Source organism: Scyliorhinus torazame, chromosome 4 (assembly GCF_047496885.1).
Source record: "Scyliorhinus torazame isolate Kashiwa2021f chromosome 4, sScyTor2.1, whole genome shotgun sequence".
In the NCBI taxonomy this organism is placed as follows: Eukaryota; Metazoa; Chordata; class Chondrichthyes; order Carcharhiniformes; family Scyliorhinidae; genus Scyliorhinus; species Scyliorhinus torazame.
Window position 1 is genome coordinate 164,449,393 of NC_092710.1, and position 19,038 is coordinate 164,468,430.

At 44.9% G+C, this 19,038-nt stretch overlaps 1 protein-coding gene across 2 annotated transcripts in view; it reads right to left on the minus strand.

Moving 5' to 3' along the window:
* Positions 1-19,038, minus strand: part of LOC140410570 (structural maintenance of chromosomes protein 6-like) — a 185,852-nt gene that overhangs the window by 161,406 nt on the left and 5,408 nt on the right. The window contains exons 2-4 of one of the 2 annotated variants that reach the window (XM_072498830.1): positions 3,473-3,549; positions 3,180-3,353; positions 2,152-2,269 (exon numbers count right to left, since the gene is read on the minus strand). In XM_072498830.1, the coding sequence (XP_072354931.1) occupies positions 2,152-2,269; positions 3,180-3,338 (277 nt within the window). In that variant the 5' untranslated portion in view covers positions 3,339-3,353; positions 3,473-3,549. The remainder of the gene's footprint in view (positions 1-2,151; positions 2,270-3,179; positions 3,354-3,472; positions 3,550-19,038) is intronic. The other variant, XM_072498829.1, reaches the window with a different exon arrangement.

Here is a 19,038-nt window from a genome sequence, read left to right on the forward strand (position 1 = left end):
CCACACTACCAGAAGGATGTGGAGGCTTTAGAGAGGGTTCAGAAGAGATTTACCAGGATGTTGCCTGGTATGGAGGGCATTAGCTATGAGGAGGGGTTGAATAAACTCAGTTTGTTCTCACTGGAATGACGGAGGTCGAAGGGTGACCTGATAGAGGTCTACAAAATATGAGGGGCATAGACAGAGTGGATAGTCAGAAGCTTTTTCCCAGGGTAGAGGGGTCAATTACTAGGGGGCATAGGTTTAAGGTGCGAGGGGCAAGGTTTAGAGAAGATGTACAAGGCAAGTTTTTACAGAGGGTAGTGGGTGCCTGGAAGTCGCTGCCGGAGGAGGTGGTGGAAGCAGGGACGATAGTGACGTTTAAGGGACATCTTGACAAATACTTTAACAGGATGGGAATAGAGGGATACGGACTCCAGAAGTGTAGAAGATTTTAGTTTAGACGGCAGCATGGTTGGCACAGGTTTGGAGGGCCGAAGGGCCTGTTCCTGTGCTGTACTTTTCTTTGTACTTTGTTCATGCCCTACATTATTACTGTTACTTCAGTGTTGCTCGGTCATAACCCTGGAACTCCCTCCCTAGAAGCAGTCTTAAGTTTCTTAAACACACGGACTACAGTAATTCAAGGAGGCATTTAGCCATGTCATCCACAGCTCAGTTGGAAGCATTCTAACCTCTGAATCACAAAGTTTTGTATTCATATTCCACTCCAAAGCTGACTATCCAGTGCAGCACTGAGGGAGCACTGCACTTTCAGAGGAGCTATCTTTTAGTTGATAGGTTAAACTGAGGCCTATCAGCTTGCTTGGGTGAATGCAAAAAGATCCTGTGGAATTATTTCGAAGAAGAGCTGAGGGGTTATCTTGATGTCTTGGCCAATTCCCTCAGTCAACATCACAAAATCATATTATCTGGTCATTTAAGCATTGCTGCATGTAGGAATTTGCTGAGTGCAAACTGGTTGCCGCATTTCCTGGGCTGGATTGTCCGTTTTGGAGAGTTAGTCCTCATGCTGTCGTGAAAACTGTGGTCTATTACGCCAGGAAAACTGGCGTCAAAAGGCCACAGATTCCCCGTTTTGCTGGGGACTAGCAGGGAGCCGTCGTAGAACTCGCAGCTCTAGCTGCCGATACGGGCCCCAGCACTTCTGGTTCCGAGGCTGCGCATGCGCACGGCGGCAGCCTGTAGTGGCTGCGGCGTGCTCCATGGCGGACTCAGCCCGCGGACCTGGACCGGCAAAATAGTGCCCTACATCAGCCGCTCGCGCACCCCAGACCCCCTCCCCTCTGACTGTGGCAGCCCCGCACTGAGTCCGCAGCTGCCACACAAGGATCCCGAACGGTGAGACCACACGAGTCCCACGCCGTCAGGAATTCAGCCGGTCAGCAATGGAGCATCGCGGGGCGGGCCTTAAGCAATGGTGGATACTCGTGGAGTACGCTGATTTTCAGAGGGCGAAGAATTTTAAAACTGCCGCTACACCCGATTTCGCTGCTAAAACAGGTTGTCCGTCCCGTCGCCGAACAAGAGTTCGGCGTCGGGTATCGGAGGATCCAGCCCCTATATTTACAATAGTTACCATACTTCAATAGTACTTCATTTGCTATGCAGCACTTGGAAATGCCCAGTAGCCGTGCAAAGTGCTATATAATTGCCTGTCTTTCAGAAAGGCAGTTCACCACCGCCTTCTCAAGGACAATTATGGATGGGCAATAAATGCTGGCATTGTCAGTGTCACCAATACCCACTGAACAGAATCATTGAATCCCAACAGTACAGAAGGAAGCCATTCAGCCCATCGAATCTGCACGGGCCCTCTGAAAGAGCACCTACTTAGGCCCAAACCCTCACACTATCCTCGTATAAAATATGTTCAATGAAAAATATAGATTACTCAACATTTCAAAAAATGTATTTATGTAAACACAACACAACAGATTAACATAATCGTAAAATGATCATGGAATAGCAAGTGAGCATTATGCAGACATTTTGGAAACTATGCGCCATAAAATTCATTGAATAGCTCCTATCAAAATCTCGGGTTTTAGATCAAAACTGCCTGTCTGAAGATGCAACTTGTAGCATCAATAATTGAAAGGACTGCAGTTATAAGAGAAGCTGATAGATTTAAAAGACTTTCAAACTTACTTCCATTATTTCCAGTTACAAAGTTCATATGGGGTCCAAATGTAATTGGCCCAAGGCAAGCGTGACACATGAAGTTTTTCAATGAAATACTTTCTATGATTCCCACTTGACTTGCACTCTGAAACAAATAAGCCTTTATTAGATGCATCCATGAGAACATCCATGTGCATAAGTAAATAGCAGAGCACAATTACTCCACAAAGTTGCCATAATACCAACATGTCTGAACAAATATTTTTCTGTTAAAATGTTTCTTCATTTTCTTTCTAGAATCACAAATTTCAGACAACATACATCATGTTTAGAATAACATTCTGTGTTAGGAAGTGGAGAAAATCCATTAGCTATACTAGAAAAGCCCCAAAGTTTGTAAAGTACTGTCAGCTGCTGTAACTTTAGGTTTACAGGGGCTTATGAGAAAAAGTTATTTCCCCTCAATTACTAGTTCTGTGCAGTTTTCTAAAAAAGCTACATATCTACTGGCCTTGAAATGTGCATAGAAAACAATTGGAAGATCAAAATGGATGATATAAGGAACAGGCAGGAATACCAATTGGACCGAGAGTACCAATACATAATGAGCAGGATTTGTACAACATGGTTGGTGTTCAGGCCTACCATTCTCACAGCATACAACATAGCAATGTACCATGTGTATAACTGTACTGCTGATGCAAACAATCAGAGGCCATTTGTCATTAACACAAAACAAAAAGATGTCGCAATTTAATGAAATTCATCATTTCAACAAATTGTGTACTTTGCATGTACTTTCATGCATATTTTAGCCCAGATGTCAACTGATTCAGATATTCCATCTGTCAATGATTATGGATTTCTTGCTTCTTTATTCTATTTAGAAGTGCTTCCCCCTTTTGGATTTCCTCTACTTCCTAACACAGGCCTTTTCAATGGTGGTTCTGAAATCAGAAACCATGAAGGGTGCAACAACATTGAAGTACTCTGTATTTCCTATTGTGAAGTGCCCCACCTAAACAGCCAAGCCTAAATCAACGATTAATATTCACCCAGTGTAAACTTGGACGATTCTTGCCATTTTGACCACAATTTCCAGTATTCTCCTTCCTCCTGCCGGCTTCTATTATATCAAATTCCTCTATGCTTCCAGTATTCACTTTCTTTGTGGGTACGGTTCCATCACCAAGTTTTTTTGTTCGTTTAGACATAGTGAAGAGTAGGCTCTGAAAATGCAGAAAAGTTGCCGAATTATTTTATTGCCGATGGCTTTACATTGAGAATTTTAACTTCTACATTAAGTTAGATAGGTTGTGAGTTCAGGTCTGATTTATGTTTTTGCCACCTTTTGGAGATCTGTGAACTGTTTTCCAGAGAGCTAGATCGTTAGATCACCCAATTATCCAGACCTGTTTTTAAATTCTGCAAGACAATAAAAATAATTAATTGAAAGCAACTGAACTGCTTGATATTCTAGCTCATCAGCCAATACATGAAAATGCCTAATCTTTCATAATGTAAATAAAGTTAGAAACTTAACTTGAAAGAATACTGCTGCTACTAACTGAGTTTTTGCTATAAACCTTGTATGTTGTCGAGACTAGGTGTCAGTGCTTCGACTGTAATCATTCAAAGCAAACCTAATACAGTAAGTGCTAATTATAGTGTTACAGTTGTCAGTAAATAAAGTATTTGAGTACTCCATCAAGTTTTGTGTTGCATCTTATAATTATTCGCAAACCTCTGTCGCAGTACATGATAATCATTGGAACATTTGAGGTTTTACTGGCATTATCTGAGCAGAACTTTGCCAATTTATAGCAGCTACAATTTAGTGGTCAGCAACAATCGAAGGGCACTCAGGGTTCATGGACTTGCACTTGTCCACAGACTAAGCGCTGGCAGTTGAAGTAATTAAAAATCAATTTCAGTGCTGTGCACTCTACATGGGATCCCGGATTTGTGCAGACATAGCAAGCAATGGTGTATCTCTCTAACCAATCAGTATGAAGAATCCTTATTGAGCCATGCAGCAAGCTATTTTCCATGTAAAATAGGTAGTCAAGCTGCTAATGAGGCAAGATGGTCTGGGGTCTTGAACTGCAATGCTCGGTTATCCCGTCTAAGCACAATTGTGATGTTAACTTGGTAAAGGGGTTGAAGCACAAGATAAGAACGGATGCCCCAGGAGGATTAGACCCTGGACTACCAATGATACTGGTTTCTAATGTTCAGTGAAGACGTTGTATGCCATTTTGCTGACTAGCACTACATTTAGGGACATCCCTGAACAATGACCATCTGAACAGGAGTGAACGAATCATGAGGATTGTAAGTTCCACTGAAAAGTTCAGCTTTCACTGTTCACTTTTAGATTCAGATCAACTGACTAATTGAATTTGAAGAGACTTTTTTTACACATCAGGAGAGGAAGGCGAGATCTCAGTAAGAGGCCAAATCCACTTCAATTGAAAGGGTACCAGCGCTACTTACAATAGACCCTGAAAAGAGTTTTGTCGATACTAAGTGCCAGTATTTCTACTGCAACCATTCATACCTAACCTGATACACGCAATAGTTGTAATTAAAAATGTTATTAAATTAAGTGGACTTAACATTGAGTCCTACAATCTCAGATCATGAACTCCCATTCCCATTTTGATTCTGTTTTTTGTCATGTGCCGGTTTGAATCTTGTTTTTCATGTTTTGCTTTCAGAGAGAGCTGTTCATTGTTCTGGCATTGACACTCAGCCTTGACACATGCTTTGTTTCTTTACCACAACCATCACCACTCCCTGGGCATGATTCAGCCACCGTGTTGCGCCCAGCATGGACCTGTGCACGTCAGGTGAATAGCGGGAAAGGCCAAAATGGAGATTTGCATTCAGTTGAGATTTGAGCCCGCTCCCAATGGTGAGTTCCAGAACTTGTCCAAAGATGGCGAAAATATCATTTGCATTCATTTCAATCTCATTAGCGAGATTGAAGTTAAAAGCAGCAGCCTCCCAGGAATTCCCCAGTTTGCCAGACAGAAATCACGTTTAGTACTTGTAGCACCGTCAATATGACGCGAGGCAGGTTGAGGTAATGTCAATTGAAGGCTTTATTAAGCAGAACTTTATCCCCAGCAGCATGGTTACAGAATGCAACTGCTGAGGGAAATGGAGGGAAAAACTGGGTTCTTATACAGGCATTTCTGGGTGGAGTCCAGTAGGTGGCAGATCCTATCAGGACCTGGCATCCCTCCACCAATAGCCTGTCGACACGTGGTGTACCGTATTACCCCTAATACATACCACCACAGTACTCCTTTTCAAAAACGTGAAGCTGCTGCAATGGCTGCAGAGGGGAACTGAGTAGCCATTTCCATTTTCAGGCACGCAGCTCAAGGGCACGAGACCCCTCCGGAGGGTTGAGCTTGGTCGGGGAGCTGAAGTGTTCCATGTCGTGGGTTGTTCGGGGCTCGGGAAGGTGGTGTGAGGGGCTTTGCGTCTGTGAGACCTTCTTTAAATATTGTGGAGACCCATAACAGGATCAAGCTGCCTGTCTGTCCTACCAAACACTCCCAGGACAGACCCTGCTGTGGCTGCCATGCTGAAAGTCAATTTCACTGACTTTGACTGTGAGCAGCCTTTAGCTTCATGGCTGAAGACTATTGCAAATTATGAATTAGCCTTATTAGTTGTGATAGCATTATGCACTCCTCAACTCTGAAGTGCATACTCTAGGGTACACGTGCTATGCCTCAGAGGATGATTAATGCATAGCATCTCAAGGAAACTTTGAATCTTGAACACAGTGCCTGTACTCTAGAAGCGCCAGCACCATAGAAGCAGCTGCCAACAATCAACACGAGCGAGCTGGGCTTCAGCATTGGGGATCCTCTTGCGACCAAAGGGCAAGTGTGTGGATCAGGGGCGGGTGCCCGAGCATGGTCTCCCTAATGTTCTCGGCAAAGGTCTGGGGTCTAGGGGCTCCTGATATGGCCGGGGGAGAGTGTGCAGAGCGAGGTTTGCCAGCACAACTGGCTTGCTGGATGGCACTCTGAGAAAGGTGGGACAGTCATGATAAGGGAGGGACTATGGGATTTGAGGGCCCCGGGATGGAAGCCCTAACGGAAGCTCCTGCTCCTTCTCCAATTTCTACCAGATTAAAAAATGTTTGCTGGTGCGGATCCGGCAGAGGCTGCTCTTGAGTTGCTGGTGGCAACCAAGGTGGAGACCCAATATAGTGAGGCCCAGGCTGTCACTGAGCAGTGCATCGGACTGTTCAAAATGTGGTTCCGATGCTTGGACCATTCTTATGGTGCCAGCAGTACACCCCCCCAGAGGGTCTCCTGCTTTGTGGTGGTCTGCTGTGCGCTCCAGAACCAGTCACAACAACGGGGCAACATATTGGAGGAAGAGGGGTGCCAAGCAGCCTGGTCTGTGGAGAAGAAGGAGGCGGACTCCCTTCAGGAGGGGCTGAAGAATGAACCTGGGCAGGAGCCGCAGGAGGTTGGAGGACAGATGACGGCAAGGGTCCGACACGCCCAGAGAACCACATCTTCACCAAATGCACATAGGATGAGGCTATATCCGTCAGCTCAACCCCTCCCCCTCAATTTCCCTCCTTCCCCCACAATCCTCCCTCGCCCGTCTTTCCCCTCCCTCCATTTCCCTCCTTCCCCCCCGAATCCCTCCCAACGCCCCCCCCCCCCTCCTCATACCCTTCCTCCGCTTCACACCACCCCCTCCCCGACCACCCTGTTCCACTCGCCAAATGTCAGTGTAACATCACCCCAGGGTGATGGGCCTGTGTTGTCAGCTGGTCATTATACAAGGCAGGAGAGTGTTGATAACGTGCTGTGAGGAAAGCTCTGGTTCTCCTCAGTTTATGATAAAGTCTGACTCCTGTCGTTCTGCTGACAGCACGCTCACACCCATCCTCTGAATGGAGTCTGCATCAGGAGCATTTTATCTTGGACCATTGTGCCTTGGGGTGGGGAATATATGCAGCAGAGGACAACAGGGGATGGGGGTGCAAGCTGGCACGCTGTGAAGATTAACTTGGCAGAAGCCTCACATGTATCGGTGTTACATGTTTTAATGGTGACATTTGAACATTTGACACTTCCATACCCCCAAGCTAAAGATCGTGAACCCCCCCTACCCCCCACTCAGTGCTCCTCAATCTTCTTGATCTTCCATGGTCTACTGCGTCGTCTAGGTGTACCCCAGGATGCACAACAGAGGTGGAGGCAGCCTGCTGCATTCTGTGCCTTGTGGCCTTTCTTGCCTGTGGCGTATATCCTCTCGAGGGCCTGGAACCAGAGAAGCCTGGCAGACTTATCAGTGCCACAGGCATCACTGTGCCACCCTATTCTGTCTGCTGCCCTTGAGATGAGCTGGTGTTAAGTCCTTTTGCACTCATCCAGGCAAATGGAGAATAATCTGTTACACTCCTGATTGTGCCTAGTAGATTGTGGATGGGCTTTGGAGAGTCAGGAATTGAGCGACTCTTTGCAGAATTCCCAACCTCTGACCTGCTCTTGCAGCCACAATATTTATATGACTGGTCCAGTTCCGTGTCAATGGTAACCCTAGGATGCTGATAGTGGGGGAGTCAGTGATGACAATGCCATTGAATGTCAAGGGATAATTGTTTGATTCTCATTTCTTGGAGATGGTCATTGCCTGGTATTGTGAGGCACTAATATTACTTGCCACCTAACAGCCCGAGCCTGGATATTTTCCAGGTTGTGTGTAAATTGGCATAGACTTCTTCAGTGTTTGAGGAGTCATGAATGGTGTTGAACATTGTGCAACCTTGTGCGAACATCCTTACTTCTGACCTTATGACGGAAGGAAGGTCACTGATGACGCAGCTGAAGGTGGTTGGGCCTAGGACGCTACCCTAAGGAATTCCTGCAGTGAAGTCCTGAGACTGAAAAGCTTGACCTCCAACAACCATCTTCCTTTGTGCGAGATATGACTCCAACCAATGGAGAGTTCCATCAGCTACACCCCCCCGCCCCCTGGAATTCCCATTGAGTTCAGCTTTGCTAGGGAGCCTTGATGCCACACTCGGTCAAATTCTGCCTTGATGGGTGGCACAGTGGCTAGCATTGTTGCCTCACAGTGCCAGGGACTCGGGTTCAATTCCAATTGGGTGACTTGTCTGTGCTGAGTTTGCATATTCTCCCCATGTCTACGTGAGTTTGCATATTCTCCCCAGTCTAAAGATATACAGGGTGGGTGGATTGGACATTCTTAATTGTCCCTCAGTGTCCAAAGGTTAGATGGGGTTACAGGGATAGGGAGGAAAGTGGGTCGAGGTAGGGTGCTCTTTCTGAGGGTCTATGTAGACTCGATGGGCCAAATGGCCTCCTTCTCTGCATGTAGAGATTCTATGATTCCATGATGTCGACCTCACAGACTAAAAAGCCTGTCCCTGCACAGTGTAATACTGACATTAATTGTCTGCTTTGTATAAAATTGATTTGTGAAAACTGTTGTGACATAATTTAACATTTCACCACTAAAACAAAGAAATAAATTTCTTATAATTCAAAGTGAAATTAAAGCCACAATAGGTATATAGACAATGCGAAGTCAGGTTTGAATGGGGCTTTTAGCTCCAGGTCCTAATCTCACCAACAGGATGAATTGCGGGTCAAGAACCTGGAACTGCCAGTAGTAAGACCTTGAGGGAGGGTTTGGAGGAAGCAGCCAATGAACTGGCCACCTCTGGAAGTCCTGTCCAATTAAGGATGGGTGTGTGGGATCCTGAGTCGATAGCACAGGAAAAGCAAAGCCCCGCCATCAGAGGGAGGCGCGAGCAAACGTCCATTCCCAATTGTGACATTTCTGCTCCGAGCCTTGACTCTGCGAGTAGAATGCAAATTTGCAGCGTAAAGTTTTACCCCAATGCAGTAATTTATTAGCCCAGCTTTAGATTGTTTTTCTTCAGCTTCCAGCAGGATGACTTGCAACAATATCTGATTTTCCTTTTCAGAGTTAAAAACATAGAAACATATAAAATAGGAGGAGTAAACCATTCAGATCTTCGAGCCTACTACCTCATTCAACATGATCATGGCCTATCCTCTATCTTAATGCCATACTCCAGTCTCCCCCCATATCCGTTGACACCTTTAGATCTAGAAATCTATCAATTTCCTTTTTAAATATATTCAGTGATTTGTCCTCCACAGCCTTCTATGGTAGAGAATTCCGTAGGTTCACCACCCTCTGCTGAAGAAATTTCTCCTCAACTCAGTCCTAAACAGCCTAACCCGTTTCCTGAGATTCTGACCCTTTATTCTAGACTCTCCAGCTAGAGGAAACAATATACCTTCATCCAGTCTTTCCAGCGCTTGGTTGGAGTTTTATACGTTTCGATGAGATCCTCTCTCATTCTTCTAAATTCCAGTGAATACAGGCTCAATCTCTCCTCATATGACAATCCTGCCATCCCAGAAATCAGACTGGTGAACCTTTGCCGCGCTCCCTCTATGGTAAGTATAATGGCATGTATATCCTTTCTTAGGTGAAGAATCCAAAACTGCATGCAATATTCCAAGTTTGGTATTACCAAGGCCCTGTACAGCTGCAGTAATACATCTTTTCTCCTGTACTTGAGTAATCTTTGATAAAGGTCCTTATTTGCTTTCCTCACTGTGTGTTGTACCTGCGTGCTTGCTTTCAGTGACTCAGTGACTAGTGTACCAAGGGAACCAGGTCCTTTTGTACATCAACATTTCCCAATCTATCCCATTTAAATAATACTCTGCCATTCTGAAGTGGTCAACTTCACATTTATCCACCTTACACTGTATCTTCCATGTATTTGTCCATCACTCATCTTGTCTAAATCACTTTGAAGCCCCTCAGCATCCTCCTCACCACTCACCTTCCCACCAAGTTTTGTTTCATCAGCAGACTTGGAAATATTACTTTTGGTTTGCTCATCCAAATCATTGATGTACATTGTGAATAGCTGGGGCCCCACAAGACGCTGCCTACTACTTCAAAAAAGTCCCATTTATTCCTACTCTGTTTTCTGTCTGCAAAATAATTCTCAATCCATGCCAATATATTACCCCAGTCCCATGAGGTTTCATTTTTCACACTAATCTCTTATGTGGGACTTTAAAACTTTCTGAAAATCCAAATAAACACCATCCACTGGTTCACCTTTATCTATTCTATTAGTTGCATCCTCAAAATCTTCAATAGGTTTGTCAAGCATGATTTCCCTTTCAACTCCCATCTTGACTTTGTCTAATCCCATTGAAATTTTATAAATGTCCTGTTATTGCATCCTTTATAATAGACTCTAGCATTTTCTCCACTACTGATGTTAGGCTAACCATCTCTAATTCTCTGTTTACTCCCTCCCTCCTTTTTTAAATAGTAGGGTTACATTTGCCGGGACTGTTCCAGAATTTTGGAAGATCACAACCAAGTCATCCACTAGTTCCATGGCCACTTCCCTTCGTACCCTGGGATGAAGATTATCAGGCCCTAGGGATTTATCGGCTTTCAGTCCCATTAATTTCTATGCTATGTTTCTAGTAATACTAATTTCTTTCAAATCCTCCTTCTCACTAGATTTGATATCTTAGCATTTCTAGGAAGTTATTTGCGTCTTCCATCTGAAGATAGAACTAAAGTAGTTGTTTAACAGCTTCCATTCCTTTATCTGCTATAAATTCTCCTGTTTCAGACTACAAGGGATCTACATTTGTCTTTACTAATCTTTGTCTTTTTTATACAGTTACAGAAGCTTTTACAGTCCCTGTCTGTTACTTGCAAGTTTACTCTCATACTCTATTTTTCTCCTCTTAATCAATCTCTCGTACTTTGCTGAATTCTCAATTGCTCCCAATCCTCAGACTTGCTACTTTTTCTAGCAACTATATGACTCCCCTTTGGACCCATGGTTGAGCCACTTTTCTCATTTGTTTTTTGCTACGAAATTAGATGTTTGAAAAAAAGCAAGAGAATGAACTTCAAAATGTTAATTCAGGATAAAATTATACTGTGTTATTTTTAAACAGAGATATTAGACTGAGTTTTCAAGGGCCTGTAGTGATATGCATAAGCAAGTGTATATGTAAATATGATTAGCCTCTGACCACTGGGTGTCAGGCAAGTAATAGCACGTGACACTAATCTGCAGGAGTCTGAAGGAGAATTTGTCGTGGTTAGTTGTATTTGTTCCAGTTTATTAGCATTAGTTTCCAACCCACAGTTTGCTATACAATAATAAATTTGACTAGTCTAGAACTAGATGTTCTTTGGTACTCCGACTCGGTGATTGTCTCTGTACAACAACAAAACAGGGCTCGTGGAGACAAGCCGGAGGGTGGACTGAGGGGCCTGAAGCAGAGGTGCTCCCACCTTCACGGGCTTCTGCGGGTGTCAAGGAGGTCGCAGGACTGGTTACCCAACTGGTTGAGGCAGGTAACCAGTTAATCCCCTTGAGGACATAATTAAGGGCATCCTCCCAATATTGTCTGGATTGTGCAGCCAGCTTACAGGGTACTCACTGAGTCAGGAGCCAGGAATGGGTGGCAGCCTCCTAACAGCAGGCCTTGTAGTCATTAGAGCCAGAAGCCATTCAATGGGGGTGACGCTGTGCGAATAAATGGCCACGAATAGGTTTGTGCCTGTTAATGTGGTGGGATTTTCTGTTCAATGGACTTAACCCTGTTGACCCTTCACCTACCCCCTCATTTATGACCAACATAGAATTCTCAGTAATGGCAAGATCATCAACATGCAACGTAAAGTGTTGTTTTGCAAGCTGATCTCATCACTGCTAACTCACTCCACAATGTCCTGGTTTCCTTATTAGAATTGGCTGCTCAGTGTATATGGAATGAATCAGGAATGGCATGGCCAATTAGTAGTTAACAATTCATTTTGCTTTTTGATTGCTGCTGTGATTCAATGTTGATTTGCTTGCATCTGGCAGCAAATCAGTAAAAGTATTACAGAAATAAACATTAAGTAAAAATCAACACATGGAGATTTAAGAGTTCTTATCTTCATGTTCAGTTTAATTACAGTATCCAGTAGTGTGAGAAATAATGTAGTACAAATAACAGTTACATTACATTAAACCTTCAAATACGTGGACTCTGCTTTGATCAATCTGACCCCCCAAAGTATAAACTGAAAACAGCTGTATTAAAATGCCCAGAAATGATGCTGCCCCTTTCAAACACTTTCCTGTGTTAATTAAAAAGGATAATTCTGGTTTGTTAGACATGGTAACATTGATAGAAATCAACAATTACAGATCAAAAATACAGCCCTGGGGAACTCGGCTTCTCAACTGGAAAACAAAATAAACACCTCCTGATGAAGCAAAGGGAACACAATACGATAATGATGTGAAGTACAGGGGTTGTATTTTGAATGCAGTAGTGAAGGGATAATGCGGTCTCCTGACTTCAATAAAAGCTGCCAATAAAGCTTTAGCGGTATCTAAAGTGTTGATTTCCTTTATCCCAATATGTCCTTGAGTTTGACACTATCTATGGGGTCCAGCAACAGTGCTTGCAGCAACTGGCTGGTCAGCCAATCTGATTGGAGGATTCTCATATGGCAAAGCATAAAGTAGGGTTATAGTTCATATCTTATGAAATTGTACAGAAACTTGCAGCAGAGTGATTATCACTGCAACCTCACAGTGCCAGAGACCAGGGTTCAATTCGGCCTTAGGTCACTGTCTGTGTGGCGTTTGCACTTTCTCCCCGTGTCTGCGTGGGTTCTCCCCGTGTCAGGAGGGTGCCCCAGTTTCCTCCCACAGTCCAAAGAAGTGCGGGTTCGGTGGATTGGCCATGCTAAATTGTCCCTTAGTGTCCAGGGATGTGCAGGTTAGGTTTCAGGGATAGGGCAGGGTGGATGGGACTGTGGATCTGGGTAGAGTCATCTTTCAAAGGGTCAGTGCAGATGGGTTGGGTTGAATGGCCTCCTTCTGCACTGTAGGGATTCTACAATTACAGATTGGGTCAAATTATGAAATTAAAATAGTAATCAACAAACTAAAATATAAAATTCCCAGATAGCCTTCTCACTTCCTTCCAGCCTACCCCTACCACCTCGCAATTTTAAGATGGGACCTTGATGATGATAACAATAATAATCTTTAGTATCACAAGTAGGCTTACATTAACACTGCAATGAAATTACTGTGAAAAGTCCCTAGTCACCACATTCTGGCCCCTGTTCGGGTACAGAGGGAGAATTCAGAATGTCCAAATTACCCAATAGCATGTCTTTCAGGTCATGTGGGAGGAAACTGGAGTACCCAGAGGAAACCCACGCAGACACGGGGAGAACGTGCCCAGACAGTGACCCAAGCTGGGAATTGAACCTGGGACCCTGGAGCTGTGAAGTAACAGTGCCAACCACTGTTCTACTGAGCCACCCTTGACTTTGGGAACTGCCTGTGGATCCAGTAGTGGTCACTATTGCTTCTGCCGCTGTTGGAATAGCAGGCCGATCGGATTGGCCTGTTTCATCATTAGAGGGCGATGGTGGCTTAGTGGTAATGTCGTCAGTCTGGTAATCCGGTAATGTCACTGGGGGCACATCTTTGGACTGTGGGAGGAATCCGGAGCTCTTGGAGGAAACCCACACAGACACGGAGAGAACGCGCAGACTCCGCGCAGACAGTGACCCAAGCCGGAAATCGAACCTGGGATCCTGGAGCTGTGAAGCAACAGTGCTAACCACTGCACTACCGCACTGCCTGCTAACTGCTAATTAACAGGTCACTGTTTCAGTGGAGCAGTGCAAAAGCGTAGGCAATCATGGCCTGGCAAAAGTATAAGATTCATAAAAACATACGAGCAGGAGTGGCCCATCAAAGCTGTTCAGCCAATAAATAAGATCACAGTTAATCTTATTGTGGCCTTAACTCCACTTTCCTGCCTGTCCTCATAACTGTTGTCTACCTTGTAAATCACTAATCTGTCTAACGCAGCCTTGAATATATTCAATAACCCAGCCTCCACCGCTTTCTGGGCGAGAGAAATCCAGGGACTAACAAGCATCTGAGAAAATAAATTCCTCCAAATCTCCTTCTTATCGGGGATCCCTTATTTTTAAACTGGCATCCCTAGTTCCAGGTTCCCCCATGAGAAAAAACATCCCCTCAACATTTACGTTGTCAAGCCCCCTCAGACTCTTACATATTTCAATCAGCTACCCACTCATTCATCTAAACTTCAGTGAGTATAGGCCCAACCTGCTCAACCTTTCATCAGAAGATAACCTTTTTTATTCCAGGAATCAGCCTAGTTAACCGTCACTGAATTGTTTCCAATGCAAATATATCTTTCCTGAAATAAGGAGACCAAATAAGTACGCAGTACTCCAGGTGTAGTCTTACCAAAGTACGCAGTACTCCAGGTGTAGTCTTACCAATGCCCTGTACAGTTGTAGCAAAACTTCCCAACTTTTATTCTCCATTCCCCTTGCAATAAATGCCAATATTTCCTTTGCCTTCCTAGTTATTTGCTGTACCTTCATGCTAACTTTTCATGATTCCTGCGTAAGGACACCTATTGAAAAAACGGCTAAGTGTCCTACTACATTTCCAATATCCCGATGGCAAGATAACAGATGTGTCATAGAGACGAGACAGTCTGGGACTGGCAAATAGGAAGCCCACAGTGCAGGCCATCAGGCCCCGGTGACTTATCTGCCCTTTGGGCAGCACGGTAGCATAATGGATAGCACAATTGCTTCACAGCTCCAGAGTCCCAGGTTCGATTCCGGCTTGGGTCACTGTCTGTGCGGAGTCTGCACATCCTCCCCGTGTGTGCGTGGGTTTTCTCCGGGTGCTCCGGTTTCCTCCCACAGTCCAAAGATGTGCAGGTTAGGTGGATTGGCCATGATAAATTGCCCTTAGTGTCCAAAATTGTCCTTAGTGTTGTGTGGGGTTACTGGGTTATGGGGATAGGGTGGAGGTGTTGACCTTGGGTAGGGTGCTCTTTCCAAGAGCTGGTGCAGACTTGATGGGCCGAATGGCCTCCTTCTGCACTGTAAATTCTATGAAACCCATCAGTTTATTCAATATCATCTCCCTAGTGATTGATGGTTATTGCACCAAGATCCTCTGCATTAACTGTAGTTCTTGGAAATTCTTTATTATCTTCTACCATGACTGCACTAACTCCTTTCACAGATGAAACCAAGTCTTTAAAACCAAAGTCCTCTCATAGCTCCTGGTGATTCAGATTAATTGCAGAATTCTGCAATGCATTGCATGTGACCACACTGCTGCAAGAAATCTTAGGAATCAGTGAAGGTAAACTGCATGCGTTGCATGGCTAGTCCCTAAACAGCACTGTAAAAAGTATCAATTGGTAGCTTTTGTCATATGACCTTATGGAGTAGGCCACACACTACTGTCAAGCACTGTGGCTTAACATCAGGCAAAGACTTGAGCATGTTCAACCTGTCCATTTTAACTGGATTCTCCACGGATTAATCATCATGTTGTCTAAATCTGCTCTATCTTGTAATACTTCTGGAAGGAACAAGAATGTTCCCTGTCAAACAAATAGTATTCATCCTGGTTTAGTCTTAATCTTATTTCTCAAGAATCAGTCCCTATATACATCGGCCTGTTGCCCCCTCCCCACGCAGAAATGGGACCAAATGTTCTCCCTCGATCCCAACACAGGCACAAGCCCAACTTTGAACCGGCATCCCCCCCACCCCCCACACACAGGTCCAACTGCACTCACAAAGACAGACCAATAATCTTCACTGTTCTTAAGGGAAAATGTCTGGAGTTTCTCATCAACCATCTAGCAGAGAAAAAAATACAGCAAATGCACAGGACAAGATTAACCAGGCATAAAGCAGAGAGAATTCTGAATATAAATATAAAATGTTGGAAATACTCAGCAGGCTAGGCAGCATTTGTGATGAGAGAAAGAGATTTAATGGAGAGAGTGCTAGGAAGCATATAGTTAACTGTAACTTATTTTAATTTAATAAATATTTATTTTTAAATTAATTTATTAATTAGTTCTAGAAATGGTAGTGAGGTAAAATGCTTCACTTGTGAGATGTGGGAGATCCGTCAAGCTTCCAGCATTCCGGACAACTACATCTGCAGGAAGTGCACCCAGTTGCAGCTCCTCAGACTGCATGGATCGGTTGGAGTAGAAGTTGGATGCACTTAGGAGCATGCAGGTGGCGGAAAGCAGCATAGACAGGAGTTTTAGAGGCATGGTTACACCCAAGGTGCAGGAAGATAGATGGGCGGCCTGTAGAAGGGGCAGTCAGTTGCCGTCCCCCTCTCCAACAGTATACCCTTTAGGATACTGTTTGGGGGGGGTGGGGTGGGGGGCTATCAAGGAAAAACAGCAGCAGCAGCCAGAGCAGTGGCACTATGGCTGGCTCTGTTGTTAAGCAGGGAGGGATAAAGCACAGAAGAGCAATGGTTGTAGGGGACTGTATAATCAGGGGCATGGATAGACACTTCTGTGGACGTGAAAGAGAATCCAGAATGGCATGTTGCCTCCCTGGTGCCAGGGTTCAGGATGTCTCTGAAGGGGCAGGGGGCATTCTGAAGGGGGAGGGTGAACAGCCAGAGGTCGTGATGCCTATTGGTACTAACGGCAGGAAGAAGGATGAGGTCCTGCAGCGCGAGTTCAGGTAATTAGGTAGGAAGTTAAAAAACAGCACCTATGGGGTTGTAAACTCTGGATTGCTCCCTGTGCCATGTGCCAATGAGGCTAGAAATAGGAAGATAGTACAGCTAAACATGTGGCTAAACAGCTGGTGTGGAGGGAGGGTTTCAGATATCTGGACCATCGGGATCTCTTCCGGAGCAGGTAGTATCTGTACAAGGACAGACGAGTTACATCTAAACTGGAGGGGCATAAATATCCTGGCAACGAGGTTTGCTAGTGTTACACAGGAGGGTTTAAACTAGTGTGCCGGGGGTGGAAACTAGAGCAATAGGTCAGAAGGTGAAATATCTGAGGGGGAACTAGAGAATAGGACGAATAACACTCAGAGGAAGAGCAGGCAGGAAAATGTTGCAAAACACAGCGGGACTGGTGTCTGAAGTGCATTAATGCGAGAAGTGTAACAGGTAAGGCAGATGAACTTAAGAGCTTGGATTAGTACTTGGAACTATGATGTTATTGCTATTATAGAGACTTGGTTGAGGGAGGGACAGATTGGCAACTAAACGTTCCAGGATTTAGATGTTTCAGGCAGGATAGAGGGGGATGTTACAGGGGTGGGGGGAGGGGGTTGTGCTACTGGTTAAGGAAAATATCACAGCTGTACTGCGGGAGGACACCTCAGAGGACTCATGCAGGGAGACAACATGGGTAGAGCTCAGGAATAGGAAGGGTGCAGTCACAATATTGGGGGTTTACTACAGGCCTCCCAACAGCCAGCGGGCGATAGAGGAGCAGATATGTGGACAGATTTTGGAAAAGTATAAAAACAACAGATTGTTGTGGTGGATGATTTTGTCTTCCCCTATATTGACTGGGACTCACTTAGTGCCAGGGGCTTGGATGGGGTAGAATTTGTAAAGAGCATCCAGGAGGGCTTCTTGAAACAATATGTCGATAGTCCAACTAGGGAAGGGGTCTTACTGGACCTGGTACTGGGGAATGAACCTGGCCAGGTGGTCGAACTTTCAGTAGGGGAGCATTTCAGGAACAGCGACCATAATTCAATAAGTTTAACGGTACTGTTGGATAAAGATAAAAATAGTCCTCGGGTGAAGATACTAAATTGGGGAAGGCTAATTATAACAATATTCGGCAGGAACTGAAGAATCTAGATTGGGAGCGGATGTTTGAGGGTAAACCAACATCTGGCATGTGGGAGCCTCTCAAATGTCAGTTGATAGGAATTCAGGACCGGCATGTTCCTGTGAGGAAGAAGGATAAGTATGGCAAGTTTTGGGAACCTTGGATAATGAGGGATATTGTGAGCCTAGTCCAAAAGAAAAAGGAAGCATTTGTAAGGGCGAGAAAACTGGTAACAGACGAAGCCAGTGAGGAATATAAGGAAAGTAGGAAGGAACTTAAGCAAGGAGTCAGGAGGTCGAAAAGTGGTCAAGAAAAGCCAATGGCAAACAGGATTAAGAAAAATCCCAAGGCTTTTTGTATGTTTATAAAGAGCAAGAGGGTAGCCAGGGAAAGGGTTGGCCCACTCAAGGACATGGGAGGGAATCTATGTGTGAACAAAGAGAACAAAGAACAATACAGCACAGGAACAGGCCCTTTGGCCCTCCAAGTCTGTACCGGTCATGATACCATCCTTTGCCAAAACCCTCAGCACTCCTTTGAGCCGTATCCCTCCAAACCCATCCTATCAATGTGTTTGTCAAGATACCTTTTGAACGCCGTTAATGTATCTGCTTCCACAACCTCCCCTGGCAACGCGTTCCAGGCACTCACCACCCTCTTGTGTAAAAAACCTGCCTCGCACGTCTCCTCTAAACTTTGCCCCACGGACCTTAAACCTATGCCCCCTGGTGACTGATCCCTCCGACCTGGGAAAGAGTTCCTGCCCATCCACTCTATCCATGCCCCTTGTAACCTTGTAGACCTCTATCAGGTCACCCCTCAACCTCCGTCTTTATTTTTTAAAATACATTTAGTGTACCCAATTACTTTTTTTTCCAATTAAGGGGAAATTTAGCATGGCCAATCCACCTCACCTACACATCTTTGGGTTGTGGGGACGAAACCCACGCAGACATGGGGAGAATGTGCAAACTCCACACGGACAGTGACCCAGGGCCAGGATTTGAACCCAGGTCCTCAGCGCCATAGTTCCAGTGCTAACCACTGCGCCACATGCCGCCTGTCAACCTTCGTCTTTCCAATGAAAACAGAACGAGTCTATTCAGCCTCTCCACAT